The sequence below is a fragment of the Aythya fuligula genome, chromosome 9 (assembly GCF_009819795.1).
Source record: "Aythya fuligula isolate bAytFul2 chromosome 9, bAytFul2.pri, whole genome shotgun sequence".
NCBI lineage: Eukaryota > Metazoa > Chordata > Aves > Anseriformes > Anatidae > Aythya > Aythya fuligula.
This window is the reverse complement of record NC_045567.1, coordinates 17,816,500-17,833,200: the sequence shown is the minus strand read 5'-3', so window position 1 is coordinate 17,833,200 and position 16,701 is coordinate 17,816,500. Positions and strand designations below refer to the sequence as shown.

The 16,701-nt window shown below is 41.3% G+C and overlaps 1 protein-coding gene across 10 annotated transcripts in view; it reads right to left on the bottom strand.

Moving 5' to 3' along the window:
* Window positions 1-775: 775 nt before the first annotated feature.
* The window catches only part of MCF2L2 (MCF.2 cell line derived transforming sequence-like 2), a 157,540-nt gene continuing 141,614 nt past the window's right edge, over window positions 776-16,701 (bottom strand). For 6 of the 10 annotated variants that reach the window (XM_032193377.1, XM_032193375.1, XM_032193373.1 and 3 more), the window contains 7 exons: window positions 13,461-13,550; window positions 11,920-11,991; window positions 10,058-10,144; window positions 8,353-8,471; window positions 7,656-7,768; window positions 6,593-6,696; window positions 776-5,352 (listed from right to left, as the gene is read on the bottom strand). In XM_032193377.1, coding sequence (XP_032049268.1) covers window positions 5,252-5,352; window positions 6,593-6,696; window positions 7,656-7,768; window positions 8,353-8,471; window positions 10,058-10,144; window positions 11,920-11,991; window positions 13,461-13,550 — 686 coding nt within the window. In that variant the 3' untranslated portion in view covers window positions 776-5,251. The other 4 variants (XM_032193379.1, XM_032193378.1, XM_032193382.1 and 1 more) reach the window with 4 other exon arrangements.

The window sequence follows — 16,701 nt, the reverse complement described above, 5'->3', positions numbered from 1 at the left end:
GGTCAGGGTGGATCCCCGAGGTGGCTCACCATTAGTGTTTTGTCCAAACCCACTCCCCAGCAGAACGCAGTGACTCACCTATGTCCTGTGGCGTCCTCTGTGAGCCATGCCAAGCCAGGACAGGAGCAGCATGGGCAGGTCCTAGCATGTGGAGCCACACGCCAGAGATCTGCAGCAGAGCATCACACCTGCCCGTGTGTGCGGCCAGATTCCAGCCTTGCACCCTTGCCATGGGGCCTGCTTGGTGCGGGTGCAAGCAAAGCCACACACGCCCTAGAAAAAGCTTAATGGCTGTAGAAAAGAGATAATACACTCGTGGAACTGGAGAAAGGGTCTGGGATCTGCCATGGTCCCGATTCTTTTTTTATTCTTTTTTTTTTTTTTCTCACATCGATATTAAAATGCAGTAACATGGCAGGGCCAATAACTTGAAAACTCAGGAGAGGTGAAGTTTGCCCCTAGAAATCTGGATGCTGATTAAAATTAGTTCCAATTTATTTTGCTCTCTCTAATTGCAGTGTGTTTCTGCATTCTCATTTTTACCTCCTTGCCTTTCTGCATGATCCACAACAAGCACTTTTATCAATTAGCCCTCCTCAACACACCGCTGGTAGCAGGCATCCTGGGACTAACTACAGCACAGTTACCCTACAGCTTCCTCACCTTATAACTGCAGCATGTGCATGCAAAACTCTCAGCTGTCTTGGTGAACCTTTGTACTCTCCTAAGAGTCCCAGAGATTCAGGAACACGGCTAAGGGAGAGGGGCAAAGGAAAATTAAAACAACACTTTGTGTTTTTGTGACACATATATGTTGCACTAATAAAGTTATATTGGATGGATGGGTGTTTTTTTTCAGCTATGCGGATGGGCCTTTACCAGTACACATTTATTTTGAACAGAAAGCTCATGTGACTTGTTGCTTCATATAGAGACACCAACCACAATGCTTTGTACTAGTTATAATTTTTATAAATTTCAAACAAAGTGTGGTTCTACATAGGTCAGAATGGCCTTATTACAGAAAGTTCATTTGCACACTTTTTTTTTTTTTTCCTTGTAATAAATTCATACATTCTGTCTTGACTGGAAAAAAGGACAGATGATTCTGTGCTTTTTCCCTGTCTGATTATCTCTCATCAGTCACAATATACAAATACATCATTATCAACACCATGGAAAATATGTAAGAAAAACAAACTGTACCAATTCTCAGCTGGGGAGAGGAAATCTTAGCAGCTATTTCAGCTCCAACTGCAAGAAGAAATACACAATTTGGCTCTTTTTTTTTTTTTCCTCCCCCTATTCTTAAATATTTCTAATCATATATATATTAGAAACCAGGCTTTGAGTATTTTTGGAAAGGAAGCACAAGGCCTTTTTCATACCCAATCCTGTCTGAAATCTCAGAACCTAAGAAAATGATGGATAATAAAATGGCTTTTCATCACATACACAACCAGGATATAAGACGCACACACGCAGCTTTGTTGTGACTGGCAGGATAAACCAGTGTTCAGACACGGTTTGGCTGAGCCATTTCTGATGCAGACAACGATAACTGGTCTGAATCTCCATTCAGTGGAGTCAGAAAATGAAAGAAGGAGAGGATCACGCCTGGGTACATTCTGGCCTGGTTTACTAACGCAGCAAGACTGATACCATGGTAATTGCCTGTCTGTTGGTCACTGCCTCTGGCAATGAAGGAGCCCTCGGCCCACCCACACCCAAAAGAGCATGGTGCTCAGCCACGTGCTGCTATGGCACAGATTTACCTTGGGCCTTGTCTTTTCCACAGCTGGAACTTTGTGGCTACTTCTAAATGACTGCTATATTATCTCCAAACAACACTGAAATGAAATCCATCTTTGGAAACCACCATTTTTGGGTCCATCTATCTGAAAATGATAATCTCAAAGACCTACATACAGAACAACTATACCTTAATGTACGCATTGGTGCTGCTGGACCTTTGCAAATCATATTCCAAACTGCACATGGAGAGTCATGGAGAGTCATTCCCTTAATCATCACCTTGCTTGACAAAAATACACTAATTAAAAGACTATTCTGTCTACTAATAAAAACAACAACAAAAAAAAGTCACCAAACCCCATTCTGTTGCATCAGCAAAGCCAGAACATTAGTCCTTGTTGGCTGCCCACGGACTTGTCAGCCTGACCTTCACTGAAATTTATTCTTTAAAAATGCAAAGCCAGCAGTGTCGCACTGTCTGAGGAGCATCGCAGACATCAGCCAGGCAAAGGGCTCCGGGAACTCCCCAGCAGCAGCTGCAGCATGGTCTGAGTCTGGGACACGGGGATAGAAACAGGCAGCTGCCTTTGGCTTTCTGGTTCTACAGAGAGATTAAAGACACAACTAACTGGTGTGGGCTCCCTGCTCAGGTTCAGCGAGTCTGAGGACAGCTGTGGCAAACCCAGCTCCCAAAGACTGCTGAGACCTGAGTGCTGTGTCACTGCTGCACACAGCCGTGGGGCAGGGAGGCACTAGCCAGCCTCGGGACATTCCTGGTGCAGGGGTAACTCAAACTTTGGTCCAACAGGATAAAACATGAGATTCTGAAATAAACAACAAATGTTTTCAAAAGCAAAGTAGGAACAAGAATTGTTATAATCCAGCCCATACCTTTGCAGTTATCAAGTGGGTTGGTGAGCTGGGAGACAGAAGACACTTCTGCAGCAATCCTCTTCCCTGCTCCAGCTCTTGAGTACCCCACAGGATGCCACTGCTGACACTCACATACGGCACAGTGGGACATGTGAATGCTTTGCTTTCCCCGAAAGGTCCCCAGTTTTTGCACACACGCTAGAATTTAACACCAGAGTTGGACATGAGGGAAATCCAATACCTCCCATTTCACAGGGAGATACTGAGGCACCAGGGGATACAGGAGCAGCACACTGACACCCTGCAAACAGCAGAGGTAGGAAAAGGACTCACAATACCTGATTTTTAATCTCCAGTTCAAACAAAGTCTTCCCACTGCCATGTCACCATTAGAATGAGATTCCGCCACAGAAACTCCAAAGTGCAGGTTTGGGTCTTCCCACAAATGTGCAATGTCACAAATCCTAGTTTTGGCAGTTTCATTTACACAGGGTAACCCTCCCCCATCTCTCTCTCTCACACACACACAAAAGCTTACTATACTTACTTACTAATGTGCAATCAAAGCTCCTTTCCCTGTTCCTCTCCTGTGCATAGGGCAGGGGTAGACAGGAGCACTGTTATCAGGCCATGCAAGAATTACTGAAAGTAATATAGAAACCAAAGTGAAGTAATTTTATGGAGAGGATTAAATAATTGCACTACAAGAAAATGTCACTGCACGTTTCCTTGGGGGACTGAAAGGAGTCAGTTCTTCCCTCAAGGTGCTCATAACTTCAGCAGATTTTAGCAGGAATCATGTTCCTGGGAGCCTACATGTCATTTTTAAGGTAAATGACCAGCACAAAATGTACCAGCTCTTATCTCAGTAGGACAAAATTAGCTACCAAAAAGTTACAGTCCTTTTGTCACAAACAGAAAACATCAGAAACCAGAGTTTAAAACTGAGGGTTAGAAGAACATTATTTATGGGGATTCACCACCACAGTGCAACTCATCATTAACCAATAAGCCTTCACAGGCAAACAAAATCTGAATAAGCCTTTACCTACCTACTTCAAAGCTCTTTCTTGAATGGGACTATCTACTTGCTTCGCAGCTATCCTGACTCACACACTACGATATTTGCAATACCAGCCTTCACTGAGACACAAAGAAAAACATTCAGGTCCCTGCAAAGAAGATAGCAAACATGTTACAGACTCCTACTGTTTTGCTAAGAGGCTCAACTACTAAAGAGTACTATTTGGTTTTGCTTTCTCTCCCTTTTTAGTGATCGTGTCCCCTTATTTACATAGAGCATCACTGTTCTCAGAGATAAAAAAAAAATCTCTAATATTGAAAGCCGATCACTGTTTTGAGCTTCCAGGGTCATTTTTTTCCAGTCTGATCTTTACCTGTTTGCAACCTTGGTCAATACTATTTTTTACTAAAGTACTAGCAGCTTTTGTGGGACCTAAGACCCAATTACCACCAAAATACCTTCACACCTTAACAGCTGCTCTAAATGAGCTAATGGCTTATATTGGAATAATAAAATCTGTAATCACTTTATATTGTACATTACATCCTTATGTGGCAGAGATTTGGTACAGTCCTTTAACCAAATGTCTTGGAAATAAGTATTTAACTACAACACTTTATCCACTCATTGGAGCATCTAATGCTCACTGCCTATTTGTGATGATTAAGTATATTCCATGTGGGGGGTGAAATGTTCCTACTCCATAGCCCAGCACACAAAAAAAGCATGCAGTCTACTCAAACATATGACATTAAATGGCATTCAATTGAATTCTCGGCACCAAATGCAAAGGATTGTGAACCAGCAACCACAGACTGCAGAGGGGGCAGAGGAATGACTTCTATTGTATAAAGAGTCAAACATGTTCTTTGTCACAGTAACTGTCACACATCCTTGCCTCCCAGCTAAGCACTGCACCTCCACATCATGGCCAGGAGTTGCCATCTGCATCATCCCAAAATAATGCTGTGTGCAGCAGGTTGTTCACTGTGCCATTGCAAAAGTAGTCAAGTCACTGCTGCATGAAGCCTCTCCGATGGCCCAAGTCAGAAGTTTCCTTTCCACAACCAACCTAAAATGTGATGGTTTTGGTGTTTACCATCAGCAAAAAGGGCACATTTGTGATGTATCAGCTGGAATTAAGGAGGGCGGGGAAGGCACAGCCACTGAGGCAAGCAAATGGGAAAACCTCCAGGCGACCCCATAATAGAGCAAGAACTCAAAACCATGTATGTGTCCCTCTGCAGTAACTTGGTGTTCAAGCAAAGTTGCCAAAAGGTGCGTGCATAGTAACTCTCCAGCTCTGCTGTCGACCTAATTTAGGCCACATCTTCTGAAACAGTTTGATAAACAATGCAAGAAGCATTTTTCTCCTCTAATACTGATGGTGGTTTTTGATGTTGTCTGGATGTTCATGTTCCTTTTGGGTTTGTTTTTCCCAGCTTGCCAGGTGGACCTCGCAGTTCTCATCTGTTCATGCTGATGAAGTTTCAGAGAATTATGAAGCTCAGAGCTTGTGAGAAAGGCAACTTTGATCCAGTGTCCACCCAAAATAAATAAAGAGATGGATAGGGTCCTGAGGAAGGCTGGTCCTACCATTCAGCTGCCAGCCCTCTGTTCTGCTGGGAAGCTTTTGGCCACCTCACTCTCCTTGGTGTCTGACTCTACTGAGGCCGTGCTGCAGGAATCATTGTACGTGTCTGAAAAGGAGGACATGGGCATTGTCACTACAACACGTCTAAAGGATTTCCCATCTACAGTCTTGAGGTTGATTGTTAAAAGCCTGAAATAAAATAAAAAAATAAGTAAAATAATCACAATTCTACCATTCTCCTATTCCCTTCACTCAAAAAAAAAAAAAAAAAAAAAGGCACGGGAGGCTCTTTTGGCAAGTAATTAACTGTAATGTGCATGGTTTGGGTTTTCTTTTAAAGCATCAGACATGCTAACATAATCAGAGCCATAGTTAAGGCACTGAGGCTGTAGACAGAACTGACCTGTTGTGCAGGCGGAGGAGCAGCAATTACCAAACTCCCTTTAAACCACAGCAAAGAATCCTGTTAACTTTCAAGAAGGGTTTTCTCCACTTTAATGAACTGACCAAAACCACCACCAACAAAAACAAACCAAATAAAAACATCAACAAAGGAAACTAATAACTCAGAATAAATAGCTGCTGGCAGCTCTCTATTGCAGGTCCCCAGAGAGTGGCTGTGCCAGATTTTGCTTTGTTCTGTTACCAACAGAAAACCAGGGCACATTTTAGTAAATTATGCTTATGGATGGGCAAAATTTAATCTAAAATTTTAAACCTTTGATCTGCAGAGTCATTGAGATACAGCTTTTCCAGTGCAACCTGTTTGGGTGTTAGATCAGAACAAAAGCTGAAGGAGAAAGAATGACTTTTAGTGTTTGTTTGGGTGAGATCTCACCATAGCAGCCCTTTCTCCGGTCTTTGTAGACAGTAGTGAAATATCATGAAAGCATTAACAGTTGATGAGATTTTAACATTTTCAAACCTAGACCAGAATCACAGCCCTGATGCTGATCTAAATCCAAATGGTACCTGTGTTAGGATGAAAGCTATGCCACAGTTACAACATACCCAACCATGTAACACACTTGGATTAGCTGTAAAGTAGCTAGCCCAGGTACTGGTAGCCACAGGAATTTGGTGGAAGATTCAAATTCCCTCTGAGAAGGGGAAAATAATTAGACCAAGGTAAGCTGTTGTGCCTAGCTAGCTCTGACACCCAAAGCACCAAATTTCAGGCTAGCTCAGCTGTGTCACCAGAGACTGCAGCACAGACATACACTCAGGCTAAATACTTTAATATAGGAAGTGTACTTTTTATTACTTCCTTTTTCAGCAGATGTACACACACACACATACACAGACAGAAGAGATTTTAAATACCAGTAAAACATTTCCTCTGTTACCTGCATTGCTGTTCTTAATTACGTTGTTACTGTCCCCCTCTGCTGGCTGCAATATACTGGAAGGAACCCATTCACTTTTCTCAGAGACGAGTTTCTTCACTAACCTGTAACTCAGAGAACAGTCAGTGCATTTCCTTGCATTCTCTTTCCCTGAGTTGTGTTTCTTAGAGATGTGTGTTGGACAGCTATTTCCTAAACTAAGCAGGTAATGGTTACCAAGTAGGTGTAAAGCATGTGTTTTACCCAGGGCAGTCCTACAGTTATCTGTTGCCCCAGTCTCAGCAGCCTGAGATGGTGACTCAGTACCACAGAACAAGCTCACTTGTAAGCAGATTGTGTGAGAAGGAGGCAATGGCCTCGGTCTGTGTTTGGGACCCTGGACCAAATTCAGAGCTGAATTTGAAAGAAACTGAATCATCCATTTCCCCTCCTGAAAGTATCATCCAGGGTGCATGGTTTTAGTTCACTACTAAAAACTGCTTCACACTGTGGGACTTGCTCTCACCTCAGCTGAATGCCACTTCTGAGTGAGGGGTCTGACCATACGGGCACTTCAAGGAGATCAGATCTTCCTCCAAATTGGCCATGGAAGGAGAATTCAGACACCTTGCCAGGTCTGTTCCTAACACTCACTTGGTCAGTCATGCCTGAGATACAGCCTTATATCTAAGCCTTTGGAGCTAAACGTGCTCTCTGGTTCACTGCTGCAGCTTGGTGGAAGGCAATGAGATTTTACGGATGTATCCTATCAAAGGATGCAGCCTTTGACAGCTGTCCTAGCTAGGTGTGAAAAGTCCAAATATTCTCCTTTATTTCCCTTCATACAAACTCCCATCCTCTCAAGCCTCGTATCACAATCATTTGGGATGAAAGTCAACTAAGTGGAATTAAACAAAGCTGCTTCTATGCTCATGCTCACCACTGCCTTTTCACAGTTTGGTCAATGGAGTGTGTGGATTCAGACAGAGTTTGAATGTGCTTTGGCATTTTCCTGAACATTTTCTATCTTTTCCAATAGACTGTAGACATTCTACCTGTTAAATTGTCTCTCTGCTGTACTTACCATTGTCCATTTTCTCCTTCCTGCACAAACTGCACTAGATCTCCATCCTCAAGTGTAAGAGAATCTGGGAAACAGCTGTCAAAACTTCCTTCTACCCGAAAAAGATTGGTCCCCTAAAATAAATGAAAAAATGCACCAGAATTATAGTCATTATGGAGGAAAGAACATTGTGCAACAGGAAGTGAGTTTGGTTGAACACTGAATCAAGCATTTCAAGCTAGCAGATATTTCTCTTCTGGGGAATTGTGTCACTTTCTATTATTTTTATCATGCCCACGATTAAACATTATTAAAACTCAGGAAAGAACTGTGCTGTGCATCCAGGCTTCAGAATTAACCAAGCAGACATTATTCTGATACAGAAACTGATTTTGTGACACCAGCTTATGTTACCTGGAAAAGTCTGGAATTATATTTATAGAGGGTTCAGTGTTTTCTCCCACTTTTGTAATTTAGCAATAAAGGTAAAGCTACAGCTTACAAGTAAGGGTGGCTTTTAACGGTACAGATCCTTATCAATAAAATAGCCTTAGAATAATTCCTTAACATGCCAGATCAAACTCCCATCTTCTGTCTTGACACACATCCATAAATTTAAGGCAGGTATGAACACAAACTTTGTAGGCTAAATCTTGATCCTTAGAGAAGAAAAGGTTGTACTGTGAAAGGTTGTACTTTATTTTGAAAAAGGAATTACGTTGTTAGGGTTGGTCTCTTCCTCCATGTCTGAAGAGTTGGAGAGTTCATCCATGCTGGAGGGGATGGCTTCGAAATCTTCAAATGTGTCTAGAGATGGCAGTTGCCTGCTGGGCCAACCTTTTCAAAAGAGATAAACCAAAAAGAGTTAGCTATTGGTCATTAGCTGCTTTCAGACTCAGTCTTTTAAAAATAAATGTCACAGGTTCACTTCCTGCTATTTCACGTACTGAATTACTCATACCTTTTTACAGCTTCTTCCCTGATTTTGCCATAAAAATTACACTGCAGCTATTAGTCTCTCTCTAAAACATCTGTACCAGTTGCTGTCATTTGTAGGAGGGTGGACTGTGTGGCCATGATGCACATGTGCATCAATACCTTCTGTGTTTACCATCACTAAATCTCTTCAGTTCATGAGGTACAAAAACAAGGTCAGGAATATTTCTGTATAGCAAGTACTGTAGCAAATTATGACTTTGCCAAAATGATTTTCAGAAAACCACGCTCATTCATTTTCTAGCTTACCTCCACATATTTATCTACAAATCAAAGCCACTGAATTTTGGTTGACTTATCTCCATCACACCCCAAGGTAATATTACCATCTGAGCAACTTAAAAGACTGTGCCCTGGAGTAGGCTGAAAATGCAGGGAAGGGACAGAATAAACAAGGTGCAAGGCAACCAGACCTCTGGTGGTAGGTTATTAATAATTATTTAAATAATTGTTTAAATTAAATATAAGGAATATTTAAAGAATAATTAAAGAATAAAAGTAATTTTAATCTTTATTTAAGAATAACTAAGTGTGTGGAACGTGTGGTTGTGCAGCTCTGCAGCCCCTTCTCCTTCCTCCTGTTGCCCAGAGGTTGTGGCTGCCCTGACCATTACAATTCAGTTACAAGAGACAGCGACTGTCTTCCACCAGACCAGCATCCTCAGTCATAACCCTGCAAGTATGGTTATGGCACCCAGGTGACATTTTTCAAGGTATAAACTAGTCTCTGAATGGCGTTCATGTGCTGCATTGTGAGTGTTCACACCAAGATAAAAGAGACAATTTCAGTTACAGAGCCCACAGAATTTAGAACTGGACCCTGTATCCTCTATCAGTAGAATAACACCAGCAAAACACAACCAGCTGTCTGTATGTACAAGAACATGTTGATGGTGTTTAGATTTAAACTGCTATAGCAATTTTAGTTCAAATTTGCAAGTCAAGCTATGAATACCAGAAAGAAAACAAAACAAAACAAAACAAAACACAACACAACACATCTTCTCGCTTAGACAAAGCATCAGTGATCTTTTGCCACTGTTATTCAAAGGATATATCCAAGGCAGAAAGCTAGGCAGCAAGAATTTCTTACAAATACATGCATCAATCTTCCTCTTCCACACAAATTGCTACAATAACTTCAGACATACTTCATTCAAGCTATAAAATATCACAGATCAAATTCTGAGCTCTCTGACATCCATTCAAAGAATTATTTTCAGCTATGCCTGAACTGTAGGAAACCAGATGCTGGGACATTGTTTCTATAACTGCTACTGATCCAAGCTTGTTCTCTCGCTGCTTTCAAGAAAAATAATGTTCATTGTACAAGAAAAATATCTTTTAGTTAAAGAGAATAAATGTTGTCATAAACTTACATTACACTCTTGAATCAAGATGATGATAAATGTTTTAATTTTGTTTACCTGTCTGTGAAGCAGATCTAGGTACAGGTCTCGTGGTGGAACCAGTATTACATTTAGTCTGGGCCAATATGGTGTTCTCAAAAGCATCTGTGACAGGAAGTATAGTTTTTTGTCTTAAAGGTGAAACAGTGACCAGACAACCAGTACAAAGGGACTTCCAGTATCACCTCTGCAACTGGTTGTCTCTTAAACAAACAGGTGGATTGGGATCCAATGGTTATAAAAAGAGGAGACATTTGATGAGCACAAATGAGTGAAACTACAGCAGTATTCCTCAGAAGAACAATGTGGGAATGACAGAGAACAGCCATATGAGTCAAACAAATACCGATGTGAAATAATGCAAGCAGTTGCTGTACAGTGCAGTGTTCTATTTCTCTACAGCTTCCTCACCCATTTTTAACATACTTTTCTTGCAGCTTTCAAATCATTCTGTAGGTGGTGGTATATGGGATTGATGTTCAACCATACAGCAATGAAAACAGACCAGGGAGGCTCTTCTTCCCTGCCAGAACTGAATGACAGCACTCTTGAAGAATGCGGTTTTGTGGGGGAAGTTTTTATCTAAGTAAATCAAATCCTTAACATTGTTAACTCTGTCAGAGCTCTGGCAACAGCAGCAACATCTTCCAGTAAAGGGATGACAACGCTCATTGCTTCCTGCTTAAAGAAACTCAGTCTGGCAAGGGCTCTTATGCAGTAGGACCATATTCTTTAACCAGTGAGGATCAACTCAGCTCTGGAGTCCTATCACTAGTACTTGCACCTTGAAATACCTCCTGCCTCTGCAACCAAGTGATATGCTGAGAAAAGTGTCTATCATGGAGAAAAGTGAGCTACAATCACTGCAGTTTGGGAAAATGATGCTGAGTGCCAAATTAATTCCAAACTTAGTGCCAGGTATCACAAGCATGAGGAAATATCCTGCAAACAGCAAAACCACTATTTCATCCGCTGCCTCTGAACTTCTTCCAGCCTCTTTGTTCCAGTCTCCTCCTTTGCTGTCTCCTGGGAGCAACAGAGCAGGTAGCTCTGATGTGTTAACAATTCCATCACTGGCCGGGCCATCTGTCCTTTCTACCAGGGTTTTGTGCAGAGCAACACAATTATAAGAAAGGATTCCTCAGCCTATGTGTCTCTTCTCCCTCTCCTGCAACGGGGGTACCTGACTGCTTGTGTCCCACAGAGCAATGTGCTCTGGCAGATTCTTGTGCAAGGGAAAAAGTTGGCATTGGAAGCTGGCGATCTTCCAGTAGTTGGAGAATCACTTCCCAGTTTAACTTTTTGGTATTGTTTATTAAACAGTAATCGATGAACCTGCTGCAACAAACAGGTGGAAATTCTGCTTGACTGAAATGAAACACTGCACCTTAAATGGATATTGATGTAGTCTAGCCTCTTTTGTGATCTTCATGCATGTGGCTCCTGTTCCTCTTATTAGGTGCAAAGCCCAACAAGGGAAGAGGGATGCAAGTGGCCAGACTGCAGGTGAAAGTGAAAAGTAGCCCTTGGCTCGCTGCTGCTAAACTCTCCTCCCGCTCCACAGGGTGAGGTAGAAGCTGGGTAAAAAAACCCAGATCCAGATCATAGTCTAGAGCATTATTTCCCAAAATAGGCAGATAATTGAGGTTTTAATTCAGGCCCATCTCTAGGTGAAAGTTCATAAATATGGCATGAGTGCAGGTGACAAGAAAAGAGGTGACATGTTTTGTTTATCACAGTTAAACAGATAAAGTGACACCAAACCCTGAATGCCTACATGGAGTCCAGTGTCATCCACCAGCAGCAATGAGATGTGAATTGGGTGAATAATATCAAAAGATTGCCAAACAGGTTTTCATGCAGGATGGAAATACTCATACCTTCAAACCCCAAGGGAGTTGGGTCACTCTTTATTTCATGTCTCTTGACTTTAACTGCAGGAACAAGGGGACCTGTGTGAAGTTTGCAGAGTCACAAGGCTGTAAATACTGTTAAAAGAGAAACTTGCTTTCCCATTACCTAGAACCATGACCTGCCTAATACTTTCCATGTTGCCCAGAAAAATGACCATCCCCTGAGTTCTAAGTGGTGAAGACAAACACTTCTGTGGTGTGAATAGGAAACGGGCCTCGTTTTGCAAAAGACATTAAGACACAATAAATGTATCTGCTTCCAAACAGGATTCACAGATGGTTTATCTCACGCTTGTCCAGGAGATGGCACTAATGCAGGGAGACTCACAATCTCAGCTTCGTATAAGGCTGGCAGGGAAAGGCTGAAGAAAGCCAACACTTAAGTCCCACAGAATTGGAGGGCATCCTTCACAGCTCCACGGACAGTGCTTCTCCTGTGTCCTGACTACACATGTAGAGAGCTTATGATGTGATGGAGCTAAGCTAAACATTTTTTGAAGTATATGCTGTAAATAAAACGCTTAATTGGAAAGCACTGGTTTTGTTTTCTAGCTTTTAAAATGATTACAAAAGTAGTTTTCTCATCCTCCCAAGAAAATTCCAACAGCCCAATGGTAGACAGGATCCTACGACTTTTTTCTTTTACATGAAACCTTAACAAAGTTTGAATTTCACTGTAATTCATACACACCCTCTTGTAAATCACACTACAGAACAACCCTAGTTTGCCCATTCTGTTTCTATGTATGTGCTTCTTTCTATTCCCTAGCTTAGGGAGTAATTTTGTAGGTTATCAGTTTTCCCATTACCTAATAATTGACCATATATATCTGAAGCTGATGCCAAAGACTGGACACTATAAGAACCTCTTTTCCCACGCTGTGCCTGTAATTTTCATGTGGTAATGCTGAAATATTGTCTAAAGAGGTTGGCAAAGAAGTATTTATATAGAGTGGTCACATCACATCCTTCTCCTTATAAACTCCACCATGCTTTCACTTCCTGCCACTCTGAAAGTATTCGAATCATAACTGTAATTACACTAAATATGCTTAAAACTGGCACTAATTGCTACTCTATTTTTGGCTTGATTTTAAGCTTTCTTATTGATTACTGCTACTCAAAGAGCACAACCTATCTTTCTTGAAATCTACAATTCCTAAGCAGCTTTAAGGAAATGGAAAAATAATTTCTGTTGAATTTTGGCTAAATTAATTGCATGGAGAAGTTGGAAAACTAACCCGTAACAGCCAAAAGCAAATAGAGTTTCCAATGAAATCATCACCACTCCTTGAAGCTGAGAAATGGGAGCACACCTTGACACAAAGTTCAGATGTCTTGGCCTGCCTCCCTAGAGGTGTTATACTCATCCTGATTCTTCTTCTACTGCAACCTCATGCATTTATAAAAACTGAGCTTGATAACTCACTCTGTGAACAGTTTTTGGCAGCAAATGAATCAGTCAGCAGGGAGGGAGAAGGGTAGCTAAGCAAGCAGCATGACGGTACCTTTGGTCACAGTAGATGCGTTAGCTGTGGTGCTGATGGAGGAGGCTAGGGAAAAGCGACGGGTAACTTCTCTTTCCTTAGATTCTGGATCTGGGAGAATAGATGCAATGCAGGGCAGGATTAGAGGTTAATAAGCACTGAGGGTAAAAGATGTCCAAAGCAAAGCAGCAGCTGGAAAAGGGTAAATAAAAGGTAGGTTGCTCCCTAAAACAGCCAGGAGAGATACTTTCTACAAAGTGAAAAGCACAGAAAAGAGTTTATATAAACATATTTTCAAAGCAATTCCAACTGAGCCAATCTTAATGCTGCCGAAGGGAAACTTAATGTTTTAGCCAGTTAATGTTGTAGCAACCAAGTAGTCTAAGTACAGCTACAAAACACAGAGATGAGGATGATGGTTAGAGCGGGGTGTGTGTCTGCAGATGAACTTCAGATTATTTAGACACTGAGCTGCTTGTTCTGTGATGACTGGCCTAAAATACACTGCAAACCAAACACAAACAGTTTAGAATTCACGTTTGTCATTTCTGTGAGTTCGCTGTGGGAATGTCCTCTCCTTATGGGTGTAAATCAGCTCAGAAAAATGAAGTCACCAGAGAGGTTTTTTTTTGTTTGTTTATTCCAATTCAAATCATGCCTTTTCCCAAAGGCTGTTTGGGAATAAACACACAACTTTCTAAGATTTCACTGTGAGATGTGAGCCACATTTTTTCTCAAAATAGTTCATAAACAGATCAAAGGTATTAATGGACTAACCGCTAGCTTCAGCGAGCATGTAATGTTTCAAAACGCTTTCTCATCATTGAACAGCTCTTAGGAGATTGCATCTACACATCCAGAAGCACAGTAACATGGCTCTTGCACCTACCAACTACAGCAGCAACACTTGGGAGAAAAAGTTGCTTGCTTACAAATATTTCAGGATTAAAATTTCAGTCTCTTCTGCTGCAAACAGTCCAAGCCCATGTGATGCATTACTCAAGTGAGTATTTTCTTTGAGACATGAGTAAAGCTATTCCTAGCCTTCAGATCTCAGTTTCAGTAAGATCCTTGAACAGTTAACTATACCAGGACACAGCTTCAGCTGAAAATGGCATTAGAATTGGCTTTAAATATTCTGTTGAAACTTTGCAGATTGTTAAAAAATATTTGTGATTTTCATGTTTTGATTTTTTAAAATATCAAAGAAAGATTTCTGTAAAAAATAAATTGTTCTATTTTCATTGAAGATTTTCCTGGGGCAGGTCAAGAATTATATCACAGAAAGCTCTTTGTAGAACATGTGTATATCTTTGCTGAATCTTCGCCTAGATGTTTCCAGTCAGTGACTAAGATTCAGAGAGACTCTTCCATTCCAATAGCTTTCTTTTCTCTTACTGTATCTTCTTTTTTCTTTCTTTCTTTTCTTTTTTTTTTTTTTTTTCATGGTTATGTGTCAAACAGCACTGGAGTAAAAGAAATATCATGTGATTTTAAACTTCAGTTTTAAATATGCTCTGCAAAACTATATTACTATGAAGATTTGTGTTTCAGGAATCTTAAAATTCTCTTTCACACTTGTCATCCTCACAACATTTCTCTTTACACTGTTTTTTTCCATAGTTCTGCCTCATAAATGTCACATTCACTGTCTGTTTCCAGCAGAGCAGAAATTAGCATGAGTGGTCAAACAGCAATTTCTGCAATGTTTGTTATGCCAAAACATCAGGGAACCATATTAGCTCTGTAAAATCTCAGTGCATTTTTAACTGTACTTCTGCCTTTGTAAAAAGTCTGTAACTCCTGTAAGCATTAATGCAGCTCCTTACTCACATATCGATAGCAGTAAATTGATATTGATAAGCACACATGTTCAAGTATATCCTTATTTATGCCTCCTAAGGCTGAATTAAAACAAGAGGTTAAGCTCTGCCCTCAGTGATGATTAATATAGAATTATTCCAAATGTAGGCTGCTGTGACCGCCCTTATTAAAATGCAAAGAAAACTTCACTTTGTACTCGTAGGATTTGGTTACATTTACACTGCTTCTTGCAGCTCTTGGAGACCCCGTGCCAGTTCCGAGGAACTGGAGCTTGGCTCCACGAGCCATGACAGCTAATGCTGCGAGAGGGGAAATGCAAAGTACTGCAAGTGTGGGTTTTTGTATTCGGTGCCAGTTCTGGTATGAGACTTGGGGCTCTCCATACTGATGGAGTGGAGGCTGGTGAGGCTTCTCCTCCACGCATCAGCATTTCCTTCACCAACGCACCATGGTGCTTCTATACAATATTTTCTTCTCCATGATATCTACCTCAAGCAGACAGTTCAGCAATGCTTCAAGCATCCATTTGGCAGTCTTGTTTTCCCCTGGTTAGTCTCATCATTTTGTTGTTCAGACTTTCCCTTTTATGTGTTCTGGCCATGAACAGACACAATGGGTCCAAACCACAGTAAGCTGAGCTCAGTATGCCATCTTCTGCCAGGGCCAGTAATGAATCTTTACACAAAAGGGTCAAAAGCAGCACAAGGTTACTGCAGTAACTTCCCCATTACCTTCTCACTGTTTCCAATCTGCCAGAACAGCCAGTTATGCTGGCAGCCAGTCAGTGCTGGCATAGTTTTTGTCACAACATTGCCTACAGAAATGACCACACTTTGCAAAACGTTGAGGCCATTTGCCAAGTGGTTTCCTTTAGGCCGGATTAATAACTGAACAGCACAACAAAGGGAAATCAGCAAACATGGGCCGTTGCGTAGGGGAGGTTTGTCACAGGAACCTCAAGTAACCAGAGCCAGCAAGTCTTTGAGGTGACAGTGGCTACACCTTACGGGTATGAACTCTTCTGAAGTGTGCCTTGCTGTCTGGAACATGGAAATACTGGACAAAACACAAGACATCTCACATAACGACACAACTTCAGATAAAAAGGAGGAGGAAACCCAAACCAAAAATGCAGATCTGAACTCCCCTGAATTACAGCATTATCCTGCACTTGGCAGATCTGCATTTTGTGATTGATTTCCCCAAGTCAGAGGATCTGAAAACCACTCTTTTTTTTGTTTTCAGAACGTTGATGTGGTTTACCAATCTTACTGCCTTATCCTTGCAGCCATAATCTTACAGCTGCCCTAGCTCGTCATATTCTCTCTTTGTAACATTTTACTATAACTCCTCTGTATTTTTCTTTTTACTCTTCTTCCTTACTTTACTCTTACTTCCTTACTCTTCTTCCTGAACTTACTTCTTCCTCCTTTGATGC